The sequence below is a fragment of the Bicyclus anynana genome, chromosome 3 (assembly GCF_947172395.1).
Source record: "Bicyclus anynana chromosome 3, ilBicAnyn1.1, whole genome shotgun sequence".
In the NCBI taxonomy this organism is placed as follows: domain Eukaryota; kingdom Metazoa; phylum Arthropoda; class Insecta; order Lepidoptera; family Nymphalidae; genus Bicyclus; species Bicyclus anynana.
Window position 1 is genome coordinate 11,849,753 of NC_069085.1, and position 20,795 is coordinate 11,870,547.

The 20,795-nt window shown below is 37.5% G+C and overlaps 1 protein-coding gene across 1 annotated transcript; it reads left to right on the plus strand.

The window, feature by feature from the left end:
* Positions 1–12,479: 12,479 nt before the first annotated feature.
* Positions 12,480–20,741, plus strand: LOC112047422 (transcription factor glial cells missing 2-like). The gene is made up of 4 exons (XM_024084547.2): positions 12,480–12,664; positions 17,424–17,746; positions 18,244–18,588; positions 19,131–20,741. Exons 1-4 carry the CDS (start codon positions 12,654–12,656, stop codon positions 19,823–19,825), a joined length of 1,374 nt encoding a protein of 457 aa, XP_023940315.1. The 5' UTR covers positions 12,480–12,653; the 3' UTR covers positions 19,826–20,741.
* Positions 20,742–20,795: the final 54 nt, after the last annotated feature.

The following is a 20,795-nucleotide window of genomic DNA, read 5'->3' on the forward strand; positions in this document are numbered from 1 at the left end:
TTACGCAACTATAAAAAATATTGATAACAGTAGTTATCTTTATTGAACATTCTTTTAGAACTTAGATAAATATATTTTACATTAAACTTGATTCTTGATCATAATATTCTATTCTTTTAAATATTAACGAAATGTTAATGTTTAAACAAATAGAACTGTATTTCAATTAAATTAATGACGTATATAACGTCATTTAACAGCAAGTACGAGTGATTTTTCACGGTTACCTAACATTTTACAGAAATCTCGTATTTTGACGTAATAATGTCACATTTGCAGCATTTGCCAGTAAAAATAACCATGTTAGAAGATCGCAAAACGAAAAATCACTGCCATAATCATCCTTCTGCAACACACAATATGATTGTTTCAAATCTGAGTCAAATAACTTAAATTATATAATTATTACATATTGGAAAACAAAAAAGCCTACAAAGTTATAATAGAAATTGATTAGATATCCTTTTCTCACAGCTTCCTGTATTATGAAAAGTTACAAAAGCACAATTCAGAATCTTTACTGTTTTAGTTACATCCCAAAGAAACCGTTGTCGTAATCGTACCCAACCAACCAGCAGAATTCTTAGATCATTAATGACACATTATATCACACTGTATTTGATTACCTTTAAATAGTCATGCTTAAAAAAAATGTTAGTATAATTACTTCCTTTTACTTTCCAAAAGGGCCTCTAATCCTCTTGTGTGCCCAAGGGCCCCAGCCTAGTTTAAGACGGCGGTGACACGATTACCATATATGGGTAAAACTTGCACGTCGCCGGCATTACACTCAGATGAGTGTAACGGTCACGCTTGCGACTTGCTTTTCCATAGGTATCCCTAAAGTGTCCAACACATAAAGAAGTTTTCTCTTCAAAAAGTTTTTATATTTATCTATTCAGAACACACCTTCTGAGCAAAAAACATGAAGCAGTTGCCTCGCAGTCACGCGCTGCATGTGAAACGGTGGAGGCGGTCGCCATGGCTGCGGCGCGCCCGCATCGCGCAGATAACGGACGACAATAAATTAGCTAACACACGGCTTTTCACAACAAAACCATACAATGTCACTTTTCACCTTGTCTTTTTATTCGCTATTTGCGCCAAGGTATCATTTTTACGGGCCGTATTTTATTCCTACCTACATTATTTATAGTTTTGATGATAGATAGGTAGGTAATGAAGTTAATTTTTGTTAAATAATACAATGTTATAAATATTCATATGAGAGACCACGTTGAGAGTACTTTTCGTAATTATCCTTTTATAAAAAAGTAAGATAGATATACCTACTTTATCTAACTAACATCAGCCATCGTCGAAATCGTAACTATTATAGGACTCAAAAGGTGATTACAAATATAAGAAAACTAATGTCGAACAAAGGTTATGATTCACAACACTTGTCAGGACAACTTAATTAACAAATCAAACTGTAACCAAAATAAGACCCTAGAATGGCAGAGAATGACCTTGAGTGGAGTCACGTACTTGCGAACGATGTGTGTAGGGTTAAAGGCGCCTTTTACTGATATCAAACACTCCCCTTTTCCACTCAAGTCACTCTCCCCGCCTATCCCAAGTAACCCATAAAGAATTACACAACAAGAGATGTGGACGGCTCGAACGCCACGAGCACACTGAAGCCAACACCCAACAGAGACCGTGCGACGTCATATCCGTCACAGACTACTATTTTCAATACTAAACGGCGATAACATTCGGCCATCCTGGTGGCGCATCCGTCCCTGGATCGCATCCGTGTCTGCTGCAGTTGCGTTTACATTGACGACTTGAGCGTATACAAACCACTATTGAAGGTCGTGTATGACTCATTTTTAATCGAATGAGTGTGTATGGGCCTTGTGTATCTAGGGTAATGTATAGTTCAAGTCACCATTGTATGTAACGTCGTGTATGACTCATATTTATCGAAAAATGGCAGTGGGGTTACTTAATCCGGTAACCAAAATTTACAAATTTCAAACAGTTATAAGTTTCAATTATTAACACAAAATCTATACGGCAACATTTCGCGTCTTGTCATAATATTAAAACGCAAAATTTCATCAAAAACACCGTGAAACACAATTTCTAAACAATTTCCGTCAATACCGTCAATACTAAAGTTATACCGTCAATCCTTAAAATTTGGAATCACGATTGCACACACTATTGATATTCGAATTTAACTTTACCGTAATGTAAAACTCATCGGTGTACTTTACTCAATTAATTTATTACCCTCTTTTTATGAAAAATAATTCTCATACCAGATTTAACAATTAAATGAAAAACGATTGGCCTGATTTAGGGTAGTTTAAAACTTCGTCGTTATCTTTGTTTACTTTGTGGGCACAAGTTCTTTATCCCACTTCTGATATTATAGGACTCAAAAGGTGATTACAAATATAAGAAAACTAATGTCGAACAAAGGTTATGATTCACAACACTTGTCAGGACAACTTAATTAACAAATCAAACTGTAACCAAAATAAGACCCTAGAATGGCAGAGAATGACCTTGAGTGGAGTCACGTACTTGCGAACGATGTGTGTAGGGTTAAAGGCGCCTTTTACTGATATCAAACACTCCCCTTTTCCACTCAAGTCACTCTCCCCGCCTATCCCAAGTAACTCATAAAGAATTACACAACAAGAGATGTGGACGGCTCGAACGCCACGAGCACACTGAAGCCAACACCCAACAGAGACCGTGCGACGTCATATCCGTCACAGACTACTATTTTCAATACTAAACGGCGATAACATAACAATCATGTATTTTTTTTCTGAAATCTGTATTATAATATATATTCTATAGATACTTGTGTGACCTAAATAAAGTATCAAAACTCGTATTTGACGTTTGCAAAATTTTAAAAAATACAATGATTTTTAAATTAAGGTCTCTATGAAATCCTTAACTTTTATTAATTGATATCGATATATTTCAGACCCAAAATCCATGTACTAGACGAAATTAATATTGTTTATATTAAAGATATGAGTCACCTACCCTATTATACAATTATTTCATTTACTTTCTGACGCAGAAGACCTGTTAAAAGAAACAAATCGCTGGACTGTTTTATGTTTACTGTAGAAGAAAAATATAATATCATATTTTATTACATTCTTAAACTTAACGCAACAATAGATTAGAAGAAGACAAATCACATGTAACTCAATCAATAAAAGAATTTTGCCAAAAAAAAATCAGGCGCATGACTTTATAAAACTATCAATACAACACCCGGCAAAGCTGCCTTTACGTTATGGCACACGATTGCGCATTTCTAAATCATCGGATTAGTTATAGCCGATACCCGATTGTATTTATAGACGGAGAGCCAGCGACAGCCAGACCTTCGTCATTTTATAAAAGCTGATAGTTTGTCAGCTTATACTCTTACTATAGATAAGGACCGTACCCAATTTGGGATCGTGGTAGCTTTTGTAGATAGCAGGTTTCAAGGATCCAGTAAATACCGCCTAAATATAAAGTATATTTATATCGGCATAATATGAAAAATAATAATGCATAATGCAACCCTTCGCTAAAGACCCTTGAAATTTCAAATTAAATAGTGGTTTTCCAAGCTAAGTGATTCGCGACTGGGAATAAAATTTCTCATATTATGCCGAGCAAAATACAAAAAATTACACTTTATACTTAGACGGTTGAGGGTCTGGATCTTTAAAACCTGCTACCTCCCAAAGCCACCACGTAACCAAACTCCATAATAGGCTAAGGTACTTAGGTACCTATGGTAGGAGTATGAGATGACAAACTTTCAGCTTTTATAAAATGACGAAGGCCTGGGGTTCACGGGCTCTTGGAGTATTAACTGTGAGGTCAATCATAAACGCATTTGTAGGTTGACAGTTGCGCCAGACGCGGGGGCGTACTATTTGTTCAGAGTTAGAAATAGTTGTTTGATTAACTCTCTTTCATGTTCGTGTTCGTCGGAACGCGATTGTCTGCGGATTTGTTTAATTTGATCCTTTGTTTGAACGCCGCTTGTGTGGAAAGGCTTATGGGGCTGGGGTGGGCTGAATGGAGATGGATATGAAGATTTCGTATCAGTAGCGAAGGGTGATCTGCAGTTGTCACCGACAGATCGCTACCTGTCTTTGATTTATAAGTAGACCAATGACTATAGAATGTGGTACCTTTATGAGTAATAAGGTATGTGTATCTATAGACTCTAACTAGTTAGTTCAGTTCGAAAAGCTAATGGACGTTGGGTCCCCGCACAGTGTTGGTTAGGTTTTTAAGTTAGCCCTTAACTACAATCTCACCGGATGGTAAGTGGTAATGCAATTGATGGAAGCGGGCTGACTTGTTACGAGGAGGATAAAAAACCACACCCCTTTCGGTTTCTACATGACGTCGTACCGGAACGCTAATTCGCTTGGCGGCACGTCTTTGCCAGTAACTAACTGCCCTGTGCACTGCAAGTGGTAACTAGCCACGGCCGAAGTCTCCCACCAGCCAGACCTGGACCAATAAAGAAAACCTCAATTGGCCCAGCAGGGGATCGAACCCAGAACCTCCGCCTTGTACATTACCACCCATACCACTGCACCACGGAGGCCGTCAAAAGGCCTATGTCCTGCAGTGCAGTGTTGGAGTGATATTTAATTTCTTAAAATGCAGATCATTGAAAAGTTGGAGGTGCGTGCCCCTGATCGGCCTTTTTGAACCAACGCTCTACGAATCGATGGCAGAGATCATAATATCAACTGGGCTATCACGCCTATTTTGTAGTTGTAGGGACAATATCGGTGAGAAAAACTGTACATTGTCACATGGCCTTTGTTTCTTTGATGGACCTTGTAGCGACGATGTGGAGTAATCTGTTGTTTACTCTCGCACCCCCTTGTACAGACTTAGTTTGAAGTGCAAATAAAAGCACGTTTTATACTTTAAAACTTTTTATAGTCACCTAATTTTTATTTATATTTAGATATACGTACTTCTTAGAGACTTTTTTTAGAAAAAATCTACGAGATATCAATACCTATTAATAATATTAGTAGGTTTACTGAAAATAACTAATTTTCAGTTTATAATCTTTCTTTTTTTATACGGAAACGGAAACAAAAAGACACATTGCTTTTTGTATAACGCTCAAAAACGAATGGACCGAGTTTCATGCTGCTTTCGCGTTTAAATAAAGCTAACTTTTGAACAAGCCGTTTGGAGAAAGCTTACATTAAGCCGGAAGAACGATTATCCGAAAAACCTTATATGCTACGCCTACATTAGCTAGTAAAGCCAGATTTATTAACCGTCTTGGTGCACCTTGTAAAATCTACTATAAACCGACTACGTTACTTAAAACATAGATAGGTACTTACTTAGGTGCCTTGTTGTGTGAGGTTGGTTTTCGTAAAGTCAAACCGCTCCTAAGTCCTCTACCAACTACTAAACTTAAGCCGGCTACATTGTATCTTTGGAGTCAAAAACTTTGAAATACCCTCGTAATTTAACCTAAATGTTTCGAGGTCTTAAAGAAAATTCTTACAACCTTGCTTTCCTGTTCATAAAGTTGTGATTTGTGCAATTTTCAGCAAGCTCAATTAAAATATCGGACTTATTACGAGTAGGTATAAAGGATACGTAGATACTTCTCTCTTATGGGCGGTTGCAGTTCATCATCATTTTCAATATCAACCCTTATTCGGCTCACTGCTGAGCTAGAGCCTCCTCTCAGAATGAGAGGAGTTAGGCCAATAGTCCACCACACTGGCACAATACGGATTGGCAGACTTCACACGCGAAGAGAATTAAGATAATTCTCTGGTGTGCAGGTTTCCTCACGACGTTTTTCCTTCACCGTTTTATACGTGATATTTATTTTTTTAAAAACAATTACTACTTCTTAGTGGACTGACGTACCTACATACATACATAGGTATCTTTCTAAGGAAACTTCTCCAGTGCCTGCCAGAAATGATTTACCGGTTTAAGCTAAAACTAAAGCTGGTATAAAGTATTCCAGCATACCTACCATCAACTATAATAGCGACTCAACTGCAGACCTAAACTGAACTGCTTCGATTTTTCGTACCACGAAGTCCTATATCCGACCAATTGACGCTGAAGCGAAAAATAACCTAAACTGAGTCGCTAACGGAATCCATTCATACGCCTTCTCGTACTATGAAGTCATCTTGTAACCTAAACTGAATCGTTAAGCTGTCAAACTGAGCCGACCAAATAAAGTTACTTATATTGTGGCTGGAACTGAATCGTTTTCACGTATTTTACTTATAATTGATTAAAAATTAATAAATTAGTATTAGTATTGGTAAATAAATAATTTCTGGAAGCTTGTAGTGATGTTTGATAAATAATACTTTTCGATTTTATGAAAAACGATAGTGAAATAAATAGTAAGTACGCGTAAACAAAGACGACGCTTCATTTGGAAACAAAAGGATCCTTTGTTTGATTTATAGTGGTAATGTCTATAGAAGTTGTGCTAATTTTATAAGCCGTATGTGCGTAAACAAAAAAGTGCGTAATGTGGTGCAGTGTATTTAGTAAAGTAATTAAAATGCAATGCGTGTAGTAGGTAAGTGCAGTGTATTAATAAAAAATAGGTACATTGTGCATTCTGTGCCAGACAAAAGTTTCATAAAATAATATATATTTAAACAACTTTTTGACAAAATATTAGGGCCAAATGTTCTGGCTTAAGAAGTGTAAACATAGATGTGGCGAACTACCTCTAAGTCTCGTGTTTCTCTGTAAAAACTACCACTTGAAATTCTTGTATTGAAGTGGTAGGTAGGTACTTCTGTCAGTCCACCTACACTGCGTAATAAATCGTAACTGATATTATACTAACAGCATACATTGTTTGTTAAGTAATTTAACTATAATATTAAAGATAAACTAACAATTTTAAGTTAAAACCAAAGTAAATTCAAAGTTCGCGCTTTTCTTTTGACTTTTTGTAGCGTTGTCTCTCTCAAACATATTGCTATTCAACCGCAGATCAGAGACAAATGTCGATCATTCATTCACAATAGACGATTCAAATGCTATTCAGTTTAGGAGATGTCATGGTACGAATTAAAAGCGATTCAATATAGGCACCGAAGTTGAATAGCGTCGGATTTGGATCGCTAGGTTAAAGTTGATAGTAGCCCTCCAGGTTAAACGAACGAACAATTCAAATCTGCGCTACGTATAGACTACAAGCCCTTGAAAAAAAATACATGTGAAATGAACCAACATGAATAACGCTTAGAAGGCTGTTACTATCATCATCATCATCATATCAGCCGATGGACGTTCATTGCAGGACATAGGCCTCTTGTAGGGACTTCCAAACATCACTATACTGAGCCACCTGCAGTCCACCTGGGGTCGGCCAACACTGCGGTTACTAGTGCGGGGTCGCCATTCCAGCACTTTGGGACCCCGACGTCCATCGGCTCTTCGAACTATGTGCGCCCATTGCCACTTCAGCTTAGCAACTCGTTGAGCTATGTCGGTGACTTTGGTTCTTCTGCGGATCTCCTCATTTCTGATTCGATCACGCAGATATACTCCTAACATAGCTCGTTCCATCGCCCGCTGTGTGACTCTGAGCCTTCTTATGAGGCCCATAGTTACTACATCAGAAAATAACTCTGAGCACTAAGCCGTCATTTCTGAGCGGTACAGGTGAGTACGCGAGTGAAGAGTAAGGCTTGCGACCCTTATATTTCGACTCCTGCGCTGGAAGTATGTACGGCGTTTAGAGGTAAAGTATCTGTATATGTGTACAAAACGAATTCCAAAAATGCCGTACAGTAAGTAATAAATGCCTATTTTGCTTCTGCAATTGTCGACGAATTAATATTTGTTCTGACTTCCGGCACCACCATTTTAGTACGGCACTAGGATTTTCGACATTTATTTTTAATCATCTTTAAGACTGTAACAAAGCCGTACAGTTATAATTAGTCGTAATTCATCATTTGTACCTGAGAAATTCCATTCACTCGCGTACTCACCACTGTACTGCTCAGAAATGACGGCAGAGTGCTCAGAGATATTTTCTGATATAGTAACAGCCTTCTAAGCGTTCTTCACGTTGGGTCATTTCACAGGTATTTGTTCAAGGGCTTGTAGGCTATTTCGAATATTTCTTACTAGGTAGGTAGATATCGCATCATGTGAAAATGATCCAGCTTTAGAGAAGTTTCGCTTGCAAACCGAACGACATGCATCTTATTCTGTCACGGAATTGTTGGCAATTTCGCGAATTGATGACTTCCGCACAAGTGAGGGGACGCAAATTGTTCTTACTACATACCTAACTGCTTTTATTCGGGCGTCAATTGATAATAATGAATGCAACGGAAGGGGGCTTCCATCAATTCACCAATAGAACATCTTGGGCTTGCTGAATTTTTTTGTTGCACGGCGTTATATAATCGAAACTGAGGCCAAAAATATGTTTTTTATATTTTTTGTCTGTCTGTCTGTCTCATATAGGTCTCGCGTTGCCGTAATCTAGTCCAAAATGATATTTAGCTTCTTACTATTTTGCTACAAGATGATATTTTAAGACGTTTGTCGGTACTAATAGGTATTATGTTAAAGTTGATCTGTTTACTTAGCATCACCGACCTAGAAAGTGAACCAACTTTTTCCAGAATTCGATACTTTCAAACATAATCTTCACCCAATAAAATTTTAAGACGGATTAAAATTGGGACCAAAGATTAAATGATTGCAATAATTGAAAGGTAGGTAGGTAGTAGGTACATTTTGCCAACATCCTTTCGGAGATTAAGTTCTAAGGTGGGTAATTTAATCCGATTTAGTGTTAACTGTTTTATAAATAAAAGGTAGCAACTAAAACATAGGTAGGTGGTAAATGCAATGTTTAAATAAGATTATCTGCTTATTCGACTAAAAGGTTCCGTAAGCTTCGCCAACGCAGTGGATTGTTTTTAAAATATTTCGGTGTTTTACATTGGCTGCCTCATGAAATTATAATAATTTTAATCCTACTCATAATATAAAGACATGCGATACTTTGTAATGATGTATGGATGAATAGCGTTTAATGTTTCTTTGATACAAAAACTACTGAACGAATTTTAATAAAGCTTAACAGTAATGTCATAGTTTAAACAGGAAAATTTATTAAATTTAGCTAAATTGAAAACCTACTATGAATCATTTCTCAATATAGATAATAATTTTTGTAACACCATTCAAATTCCACGTCGACAAAATCGCGGCAAGCTCACATTACAAAAAATTACTTGCAAATAAAAGGCAATTTCTTTCCACAGGAGATTCGAGGTACCTACGTTAGAAACGACATTATACATCGAGACACCTGGACACCCACCGTAGAGGAATTCATCCGGAATCTGGGACGTCATATGCTCGCGGTCAATGGACCTCCACGGTATCGTACTACACCGCGAAAAATCGTCTAGAGACCAGGCACCTACGACGACGAAGATGACGACGAGATGACACCGCTACGGCGCAGAATAGCGAGCAACAGCATCAGCAGCGCAGGGCTGGACTGATACCCAATACGAGCCATAGGCCACTAGGACTCGAAAGGGGCTGGAAGAACATGATCGGAGGAGCAAGATCTCCCGCGCCTTACTTGGGCAAGGAGGCACAGCCCCGAGGCCCGTACCACCACCCGAATTCTTATCTGGGAGGAGATGACCTAGCAGTCTACACATGGATAAGGTAACATACTGCACCTGCGTAATGGAAAGTACGTAGATATCTAAATATTTACTTAACTAAATAACGCTAATTATGGGCCTCATAAGAAGGCTCAAAGCCACACAGCAGGCGATGGAACGAGTTCTGCTCGGAGTATCTCTGCGTGATCGAATCAAAAATGAGGAGATCCGCAGAATAACCAAAGTCACCGACATAGCTCAACGAGTCGCGAAGCTGTAGTGGCAATGGGCGGAGCACATAGTTCGAAGAGCCGTTGGGGTCCCAACGTGCTGCAATGGCGACCCCGCACTACAAAGCGCAGTGTTGGTAGACCCCCCACCAGGTGGACCGACGACATCAAGCAAGTCGCAGGGATTCGCTGTATGCAAGCGGCTCAGTATCGTGATGTTTGGAAGTCCCTACAAAAGGCCTATGGCCTACGTCCATCGGCTGATATGATGATGATGATGACTTAACTAAGACTTTGAAGTTCAAACAGTAATAACTCTTCTTGCAGTCAGGTAAAAGCCTCAATGGGGATGATGACTAGGTTTCAATATATTGATTTTTATGATACATTCGGGTAAATAGGGTCAATGTTACCTAATTTATACATAAAAAGCAAAGATTGTCTGGATATTTGCAAAATAAATGAGATTTTAAAATATCAAAAACTATTAAAAATATTTAATCGTAATTAGATGAAAATTCATACAGTTTTAGCTTCCTTACATTAAATGTGACATTTTTTAATAAATGAACTATAAGCATAAACGCACAAATAACAAAGATATTAGTAGTTTTGTTTGAACGCGCATACAAATCTAACGATCATTACATTGCCTATGACGTCATTATTTCGAGCCATTTTGTACGGGGCGTTTTTCAGGGATCCGCGGCAGCGCCGCAAATCTGACTCTTTAAATCCCTGTAGCTCCGAAAGTGATGATCGCAGATACACTGTTACTTTTACAAAATTGCTTTACTATTAGCATACTCTTAATTTATATACAATTTAAAAAACTGTCATCATCCCTATTCGCGAATACGCGCACGCGTCGCGCTTCATTCGTATAGGTATACCTAACTACCTACGTACTCACGTACCCGCATCTCGCACCCTTTTTTAATCTACCCAAGTACGTGTATGCATATCTATAGAGCTGCCAACAATTAAAGCTATTTGCGACACAACTGCTATCGATAATTACTTTTAATTACCGGTTATAGTAACTAAGCTAGGTTTGGAATAGTTATCACTACCTAGGTATTTTATTACCTAAGCCTAAGTATATTGAAGTAAAAAGAACGTTTGCGGTTGACATACTTAGCAAACAATTTATTTTGTAAAAAAATATAAGAAAATATAAGTCAGAAATATTGCCCGTAATATTATTGTAGAGCTTATATTGTTGATAAATATTCCTCTTTCTCTCCAATTACGCGAAAATCCTGTGCTAGGAGTAGTTACGATAATAGTCCAGCATAGCAGACGTAAAACAAAGCCAAGCACCTCTCAAATATGAGCCCGGCCCTTTAACCATGCACGTATTAAGACAGACGTCTAAAACACAGACGAATAAATTCGATAGATTTTTCGTGCGGATATTGGGCCCATGTGACATGGCATATAGCAGTGAAATATTTCAAGCAGATCTCGGATCTTGTGGCCCGGTTATACCTAGGTTTATGGAGCCTTCTGACGACGCGCGTCTACTCTCACATACAAACTATACAATACCATTGGCGTGCACTTCATAGATGCAAAAATGAACTGCCTATTTTTAGGACTCATTACAAACTTGTGTTGGAAAAAACATCCATTTTGATCGTATAGTGCCTACCCCATTTAAAAAGCTTGTGCACAACACTATACAATACTAAATAGCCTACCTAGATAACGTTTTCTACAAAACTGAAATACGCAATTGAACATTGCAGATCATCATAAGGATGCTCCCGTTTCAAATTGAAACGTCTGCGTAAAAAAATATTTCGCTAATAAAAGAATAGCAAACTCTTGAAAAATAATGTTTAAGCAACTTATGCCTCTATGCAAAGGTACGTACCTACGCTAAGCAGCGTAGTAAACGTACAGCTTTCGCTAGTGCTTTTTGTGAAAGCAGAGCTCTTTTGGGGAAATACTACTACTAATACTAATACTACCTACCTTGCTTATTTCTGCCGCCAGCAGTATTACAAGAAAGCAGTGTTTCGGTCTCTATGCGGTTGCCGGTGTTTTATATGAAATAAAACCGGTAAGGTTTGATTTTGATTGAGGTTTACCCCCGCGCGCTAGACTATCTATCTCAATTTAATATGTATGCTTAGATAGTAAGAGATAAATATTGGTCATGTTTGAAAAATTCACATAAACTTTATATGTATACCTAAACGTATATATTGTATAAAAAAAAAACTTAACTGTAAAATCGGATACACCGCTAGTCTGCTGGCAATTAAAAAACGGTACTTCACATATTCATTTACCTTCAGCTACATACGGAAAAATCGATATTTTCGAAAGCGATATGTAACTAGGTGACGAGTCACTGAAATTACCCGACGGTTTTCCTGAAAATTGTAACTTATTTATTCGGAAAGCCTCTATTGGTTGCTACTTAGCGTTCAACGATTGGTCGAGCGGCACTATGGGGTGGAGCTTGGCGAATGGCGCCATACGATTGGCTGTGGTGATCCCTCCTAAATCTGCCGGTGGGAGAAATCATCCCCATGTTTATTTTTGTTGTTAAAGTCAGTGAGCTATAAGCTTTCGTTGCGTAAGCTGCGTGCTACGCAAACTCTATGATTGCGGGATACAAAAAAATAGTATAATCGTTGGATATAGAGAACAATATAAAGATTTGTGTGTGCAGTGACTGTGGACAGTGTTTATTGTTTAAAGAACTGATATTGTGCATCACGTTTACTGCACTTTTTCGGAGATGGTTATCCTGTAAGTTTCTTAAGTTAATTATTATTTTTTTCTCGTATTTTGTGAACAGCGCATATTTTGTGATTTTTAAACAAAAAGTTGGTTTTTCGCTTTAGCTAAAGTGGAAGATTTGAAATACGAAATTTAAATAAAGGATAGAAACATCCGTCGGCTTGATTTATTTATTATACAGATTTTTTTGAATAAAAACTAAGAAAGAAATGGTACACAAATTTAAAAAAAGGTTAGCCAAGTTCTGCAAATCAATGAAATATATTCGTCAGTCCTATATATTTATTTGAGAAAGAATGTTTGATAATTGAAATAATGAGCTTAAAGATACGTACATAAGCTTAGATATAGGTACCTACCTAACTAACTAGTGATAGGAAAAAGAAAGCTTCTTCGAAGTTTCTCTTTACACATTAATTTTCTTCTTTTGATAAATTTTATAATAGAATAAAGTTATCTATGCCAACTTAGCGATAGGTACCTATTAAAATAGTTTACACAGATCGAAAATTTGTATGTAAGTATATGTTGCCACAAAAAAAAAAATTGTCCATGGTAAATTATCCTTCGTTTCACCGATCCTAATATTAGAACGAATTACCTAGTAGGTACCTAAAAACTGGGTATAGATATACTATATATACATATAGAATATAAATAATCATATGCAACTCCTAACATTGAATTAGACAAGGGCTTCGCCAAGGAGTCCTTACAGAGAGATCAGCTGCACCCCTTTCCTAGAGATAAAAATGCAAAGCAACTAATTTTTATTCAATTGATGTCCAATGCCGATTGGGAAGAGGAAGATGTCTCCAGGTATTTTAAATCGCACCTTAGAGGTAGATACCTACCTATAGACTCGCGCTGCAATAGGGATGATGACAGTTTTTTAAATTGTATATAAATTAAGAGTATGCTAATAGTAAAGCGATTTTGTAAAAGTAACAAGATATCTGAAAAACGCCCCATACAAAATGGCACGAACTAATGACGTCGTAGGCAATTAATGATCGTTAGATTTGTATGGGCGTTTAAACAAAATTACTAATATCTTTGTTATTTCTGCGTTTATGTTAATAGTTCATTTATTAAAAAATGTCACATTTAATGTAAGGAAGCTAAAACTGTATGAATTTTCATCTAATTACGATAAAAGATTTTTAATAGATTTTTAAATTATATAATCTCATTTATATTTCAAATATCCAGACAATCTTTGCTTTTTATGTATAAATTAGTTAACATTGACCCTATTTACACGGACGTATCATAAAAATCAATATATTCAAACCTAGTCATCTTCCTATTGTACCTAAGGCTTCATGGGCATATAAATCTTTGGAATAAGCCATGAGTCATGACTGTACCTACAACTTACATCATCACCACCATTAACAGCTTGCCTCTTGGTTGGACTTCAAAAACAAGACGGTCTCGCGCCGTCAGCACCCAGCGGGTTCAACCCACTTGAGTCCGCAGTCCATAAGTAGGTACTACTTGGGTGCTTCTTTTTCTAACCCTTCATAATCCATTTACCTTCCTCTGGGTCAAAGACTGGGGAATCTCTCTGGTTGATATTATATTTAATCTGACAATTTATCGCAAAAGTTATCACAATAGTAATAATTTATTGAGGGAAATTTATAAGGGAAAAGCAAGGCACAATAAGCCCTATCTTGCATGATGTCCTAAGTAGGTACCTACTTCCTGAATAAAATACTAGCAACTTAATTTTTGTATCAAGTCTACGTCCCAATATATACTCAGTGACACAATTATCCGCCCTCTTTACTATGACGCGAATGTATTAAAGTGGGCGTATAATTGTGCCTCTAAGTATAAATCCTATCTACCAAAATAAAGGATTTAGAGCTTAAACTTACTTAACTCTGTAGTGACCATTGTGCAGCGCTTCTTTATATTTTGCTGTCATTAGCTGCCTATCCGTGGCATACCCTCATAATATGACTGTTCTTAAGAAGTTCTCATATGTTTATTAACCAAAAATTTGTATTAGGTGCGTCTTGACGAGCTCTTTGAATCCTAAAAATTGCGACGTTAGATAGTATCTATCAGGAGGTAGGAAGTAGGTACCTAAGTGTTGGGGCTTAATCTGAGATTAAATTAAGACCTACAGTAGGCTAGTTCTATGCTCTTCTCTACCATTCTTCCATACTCTATCTCACTCAGAGAAGTTAAGGGACAGAAGTCGTTCCTATAGGTATCAAATGAATATGAATAGGCTACGATATTTCCATTTTTGTTTTATGTATTTAGTAAATAAATAAAACTACTAATTTAAATTAATCTCTTAAATTAATATATGTCAAACGAGTTTACCTATTACGAAATATTAATATCCTAGCAGGAAAATGATACAATGGATATTTAGGAGAAAACCCTTTATTTCATTTTTGGAGTTCATAAAACAACCATTTCGCAAAAACTAATCTATACTAATACAATAAAGCTGGAGAGTTTGGTTGCTTGAACGCGCTAATCTCAGAAACTACTGGTCCGATTTGAAAAATTCTTTCAGTGTTAGATAGCCCATTTATCGAGGAACTTCCTACGGGAACGGGAACCAGCGCCGTCAGCTAGTAACTAATATAGTTGTATTTAATGGTTTTTAACTCAACCCCTAGGTGTCAGATTAGTCAAGAACTAGAAGGATTCAAAACATTACAATCCCAAAATGTTCTACCAAATAAAATATAGCTTGGCAAGTTCGTTGATGACACTCCCATGATATGCGGGCGACGGGGGGAATGACTGCGCGGGTGTGAAATCGTGGGTGCAAGAAATTGAGGTGCATCAGTCGTTGGTTTTTTCATTCATCGCTACACGCCCCCCGGCCAGCGCGGACCATCGGGACTGTTACGAACGAATTTGCCAAGTACCAACAAATATGTTTATTGGTAGAACGTTAACAATAGTCAAGCTGGGGTGAGTTGTGGAAGGTGTTGGGGACGCCAATTGGGTTTAATTGAAGCCTATTGAGACCGGACGAGCAGGGCCTTTGAATAACACACACGCACATTAAACAGTATTTTTGTACGCCTACTTAACTATTTAATATTACTAGAAAAAGCCTGTAACTTCGTTTGAGTGGATTTTGTTTTTTACAGATTTCATCTCTTTGATTTCTAGAGTAAAAGTTTATCATAAATTCGTTTCCTATACCATTCTACTTAACTAATACCTAATTATTATTATTTGTCATTTGAAATGTTCAATGTAGATACCTACCGTTAGATTCAAGTCTCTTCGAATACTTAATATTTATAACCTTCTCTCCGTTTTTCGTCCGCTGAAAAGTATAGGTAGATAGATAGGTACTTTTGGCTGGTGGGAGGCTTCGGCCGTGGCTAGTTACCACCCTACCGGCAAAGACGTACGTACCGCCAAGCGATTTAGCGTTCCGGTACGATGCCGTGTAGAAACCGAAAGAGGTGTGTATTTTCATCCTCCTAACAAGTTAGCCCGCTTCCATCTTAGACTGCATCATCACTTACCATCAGGTGAGATTGTAGTCAAGGGCTAATTTGTAAAGAATAAAAAAAAAAACACCAACACTTTAAAGCTTTAACTACAGAACACATCTTGCACTGTAGCTTAGCTGTTGGATAAAAGATCTGATAGGGAAGGCAGTAGGTAATCCATGTAATAGCGTGTATTGTGAGGAACTTTAGATAAAGCTCTAAACCCTTGTACTTAAGGCAGTCGGACTCGCGGATTTTTTATTATTAAAAAATATAGATAAGTTACAGTGTTTTATAAAACTTTTCAAAGATATGAAAAAAATTAGAAATAAAAAATTAATAACAATACCTAAGCTTATGTAGGTACCTGTAAAAAAATAATTCTGGAAGGTCCACCAGTCCGTTTATTCTTTAGGTTTAGGTATGTTTAAAACACCCAAGTATCTCCTTCCGATATAGCTAATTTATATTGTTTTAGCCTCTATGTGTTGATGAAACAAAATCCCTGCATACCTACTAAAAAAAAATCTGTTTTCCTCTCACCATTTCCCGTCAATTATGAATGTCGTAGATTTACCTAAATACTCGTAATTTAATAAGTACCTAGGTATCCTTTTAATATAAAGTATTTCATTATTATTTTGCCCATAGTATCACGTTGCAACTTGAAGCCTTAGTAAATGATGGAAATGATAAATAGGCATGTACCTACGATTGAATTCGAAAAAAATAAATTTCCTTATAAAACGTTTACATGTTGACTTGCATCAACATCTAAACGTTTTATTTGCAAGCTCGTTAGTAGCTATCGTGGCGTCGTCCTCCATACTTGCTTACTTTGAAATGATTTCTTTACAAAGCGATTTATCCAATTAAGCGCCTGCCCCTTCAGAAGGCAATTCCGAGGCAATTGGCTCAACGAACTTGAGAGGGGAGCTTTCTCCTATGCTACTACCCACGAGTATTATAAGGATACAAACCTAACTGTACCAAATATCTATTTATTTGTTACGCTTTTGCATCTAAATCGTATAAACCGATACAATTGTTCATATTAAATATATCTATGTATAATATCTATGTTTTCGTAATCACAATCAAATTAATGAGTTAAATATACAAATGTTAAAATATACATTAAAATATACAAATGTTAAATTTCTTATTTTTGACTATACTTTTCTGCATAAGAAGTGTCCGTTTTCTAAAGCATAATCAAACTCACTTTGACCGTTATAATTCGATTTCTCCAACATAAAATAATTAAGAATATTCTATTTCAGCACCAGCCGTGCGGATATGTCAGAAGGTCCAGCCACACCCGAGTGGGACATCAACGACGCGGTAGTACCGCGTGTCACCAGCTTCGACTCCTTCGGCGAGTGGTGCGACGGCCACGTGCGCAGAGTGTATCCCCCCGGGTGTGAGGAGGCCCGCAGACACGCCTCCGGCTGGGCCATGAGGAACACGAATAACCACAACGTTCACATACTGAAGAAAAGCTGCCTCGGCGTGCTGGTCTGCTCCACCAGATGCAGGTTGCCAGACGGCTCCCGTGTACACTTACGGCCAGCGATATGTGATAAAGCGAGGAAAAAACAACAAGGTAAGCTTCTAGCTTTTAAAATGTTCAAAAAAGGTGCCTACTTAACTAAAATCTATGTATTCTAGTCAGAAAAAAAACAATTGTTTGTTAAAATGCTTAGGTACAGGTAGGATTTATAATATACCGAATTTTTTTATTATCTTTATCTGTCTGTCTGCCTTTCAGTGATAGATAGAGAAGGTAACATATAAATACTTAGGTATTTTTTATCGCGGAAAACCGATGGTTCTCGCGGTAGGTATTTATGAAAAACTGAATTTCACACCGGCGTCCGTTCGTTATACTTACTGCCTACATACCAAACTAAAAAACAAATCACATTTCTACCGGTAAACAGAAAAAAGCATTAAAATAAATCAAATAATAGTTAAGACTACCTATTAGCAGTATATACGACAGAGTTAGCTAATAGTTAAATAAAAAATGTATTCAAAAATACTTGAAAATGTAGGTACATAATTTCCATTTAAAACTTACCAACTATCTGTCTTCTTTAGGTAAACCATGTCCAAATCGTCTGTGCAACGGTGGTCGTCTCGAGGTCCAGCCGTGCCGCGGTCACTGCGGCTACCCGGTCACACACTTCTGGCGCCACACAGAGCACGCCATCTTCTTCCAAGCGAAGGGTTCCCACGACCATCCGCGCCCAGAAGCCAAAGGAGCGAGCGAAGTGCGACGCTCGCTCGGTGCTGGCAGGAGAGTCCGCGGCCTGGCGTTGCTCCTTGCGCGGGAAGCGGCAATCGCAGACAAAATCCTCACCGTGAAACCAGAAAAGCATATGATGCAACAGAAGTTGAACACGCACCCACAACCTCCGCCGCTTATTCCTGACAACCAAAGACGTAAGTTGCAAATGTGATAAATCAATCTTGAATTCTATTTCAGGAAGAGCTTTTGATGCAGTAACAAAGTGACAGCACAAACACATTTGTGTGTAAATTAAAAGAATGCTGAAACACATTCTAAAGCCTAGTTCGGACTACTTTAGTATAATCAAAAAATCGTACGTATACGACTAAAATACTAAAGTAGTCCGAAGTAGGCTTTAATGATACAGTGATAAAACTCAACCACTCACAGACAGTGAATGATAATGTTAAGTGATAAAATTTTCTGCTTTTTGACGCACCTTCAGTTTCACACAAAAATCTGCCTTAGCCTTAGTAGCAGTAGTTTTTATACTTTAATATTAAAATCAAAGCCAAAGCTACCTATTTTATGTTTGCATAATAGATGTAAATAGGTACCTGATGGCATAAGTTGTTGATGTCTTAGGCATATACAGCCAAAAGTTTGAATTTCATCATGTATTTAAATAAAAAATTAACATTAAATTAATTTTGCTCTTATATCAGCAGTATGTAATAATTATTATTCTTTGCAGTTTTAACTTGCACGTGTGGACCATTCGAATGCAACTGCCGGTGGCGATCTGAAACAGCAGCGGAACCTTACGCGTCAGCTGCATGGACACCAACAGAGCACCAGTCCTACACTGCGTACATCCCGCCCAACCAACCGACGCCGTCAATTCCTCCGCCCCAGCAATACGATCCAAACGCTCTTCCAGCTGACGACATATTCCATCCAGAGGAAATCTTCCAACTCGATCAACCCATACGCCTCGACTTCCCAATGGAAGAAAACACTTTAGAATCATCCCCAACATTTGCGGATTTAAACGGTGAGAATTCAAGGCCTGAAGACGCGTACTGGCTGGAGTGGCAGCGAGCTGCAGGCGGCTCAGAATCTAGTGACACCCCATCCCCCGAACTCTTCGGCAATGGTTACCAACAAACAGAAATTTATTGCGACCAACAGAATTACATCCATCAGAATTATTACCCAGAAGAAGCGCAATATTACCCAATGGAGAACATAAGGAACTCCTCTCCTGTTATGGAGATGCAGGACCAAAGGTACTATAGGTACGGTCAAGATTGTGCGCAAAACAATTTAGATGTGCAAACGTGGAACTATTCAGACTGTGCCTTCAGCTCGCACGAGGTGCCCGAGTGCAAACAGTACTACGACGTCCAGCATTCGCAAGCCGTCAATGGCTTTAGTCCACTGTTATAATGTTAATATTGTAAATTTGTACATAACCGTTGTAAATTGTATATATTGTAGTTGTTATCACATGTTAATCAAAACCTAAGGATTTGTGCTAAGTGATTTGTTCCTTTAAGTTAAGAGTTAGACAATTTGTTTGTCATCACGAGACTTAATAAAACGTTTTTGGGAGTGCTCACTTGTGAAATAAATAAAACAAATGTTTTTTTTATAAAATGGTCTATTTATTGTATATAAAAATTACATTAAAATTGTCAATTTAACATTTTTTATTTTCTAACGATAAAATTGGTCACTACAAAATAGTCCATTAAGCGATCACACTATTTAGAATAATATAATATGCAATCGCGAGATGTACCTCTAATATATCCATCGACATGTACGATAACATGGCGTTTTGTAACAACGGTCAGCTATTCGATTACGATATAGAAGGTATTCGGCAAACTGTAGATATAAACTTTAGGTCCAGCACAAATGCTCCAGGCTCAGTTAACATAATGATTACTCCCAATCTTGAAAATGAGATTCAACAACCCATCACTATTTACAATAACAATATCAGGTATAATCATTGACAAGACTATCGCCGAGGGAATCGAACCTGATCACATACCAGACGATAAAATATACTTCGTCGTTTACATTTACGAGTAACCCCGAATACCTTGTCATCCTGTAAAGTCTCATTTCAGGCGTTACGAAGCATCAAACGACCACACTGTGATGACCAATTTTCAAAATTCATATTGCTAAAATACATTAACAACTTTGCAGTACAAAGCAGACTTATATAGACAAAAAATTTGTGATTAACATTACGTCCTTAAAAGTAGGCCCTATTCAATTAATGTTGCCATATTAAAATCATTTATTAAAGGACTGAGGAGAGCACAGCACGCACTATCACAGCGGTCGGCCGAACGCCGAGCTGTGCCTCTAACCACGTTTAGGATGTACAAGCTCACTCTTG

Excerpts from the sequence above, each read along its gene's own strand:
- LOC112047422 (XM_024084547.2), top strand. Across the intron at positions 17,747-18,243 it reads AGCGAGGAAAAAACAACAAG|GTAAACCATGTCCAAATCGT; the intron begins GTAAGCTTCTAG and ends TGTCTTCTTTAG. Across the intron at positions 18,589-19,130 it reads TATTCCTGACAACCAAAGAC|TTTTAACTTGCACGTGTGGA; the intron begins GTAAGTTGCAAA and ends TATTCTTTGCAG.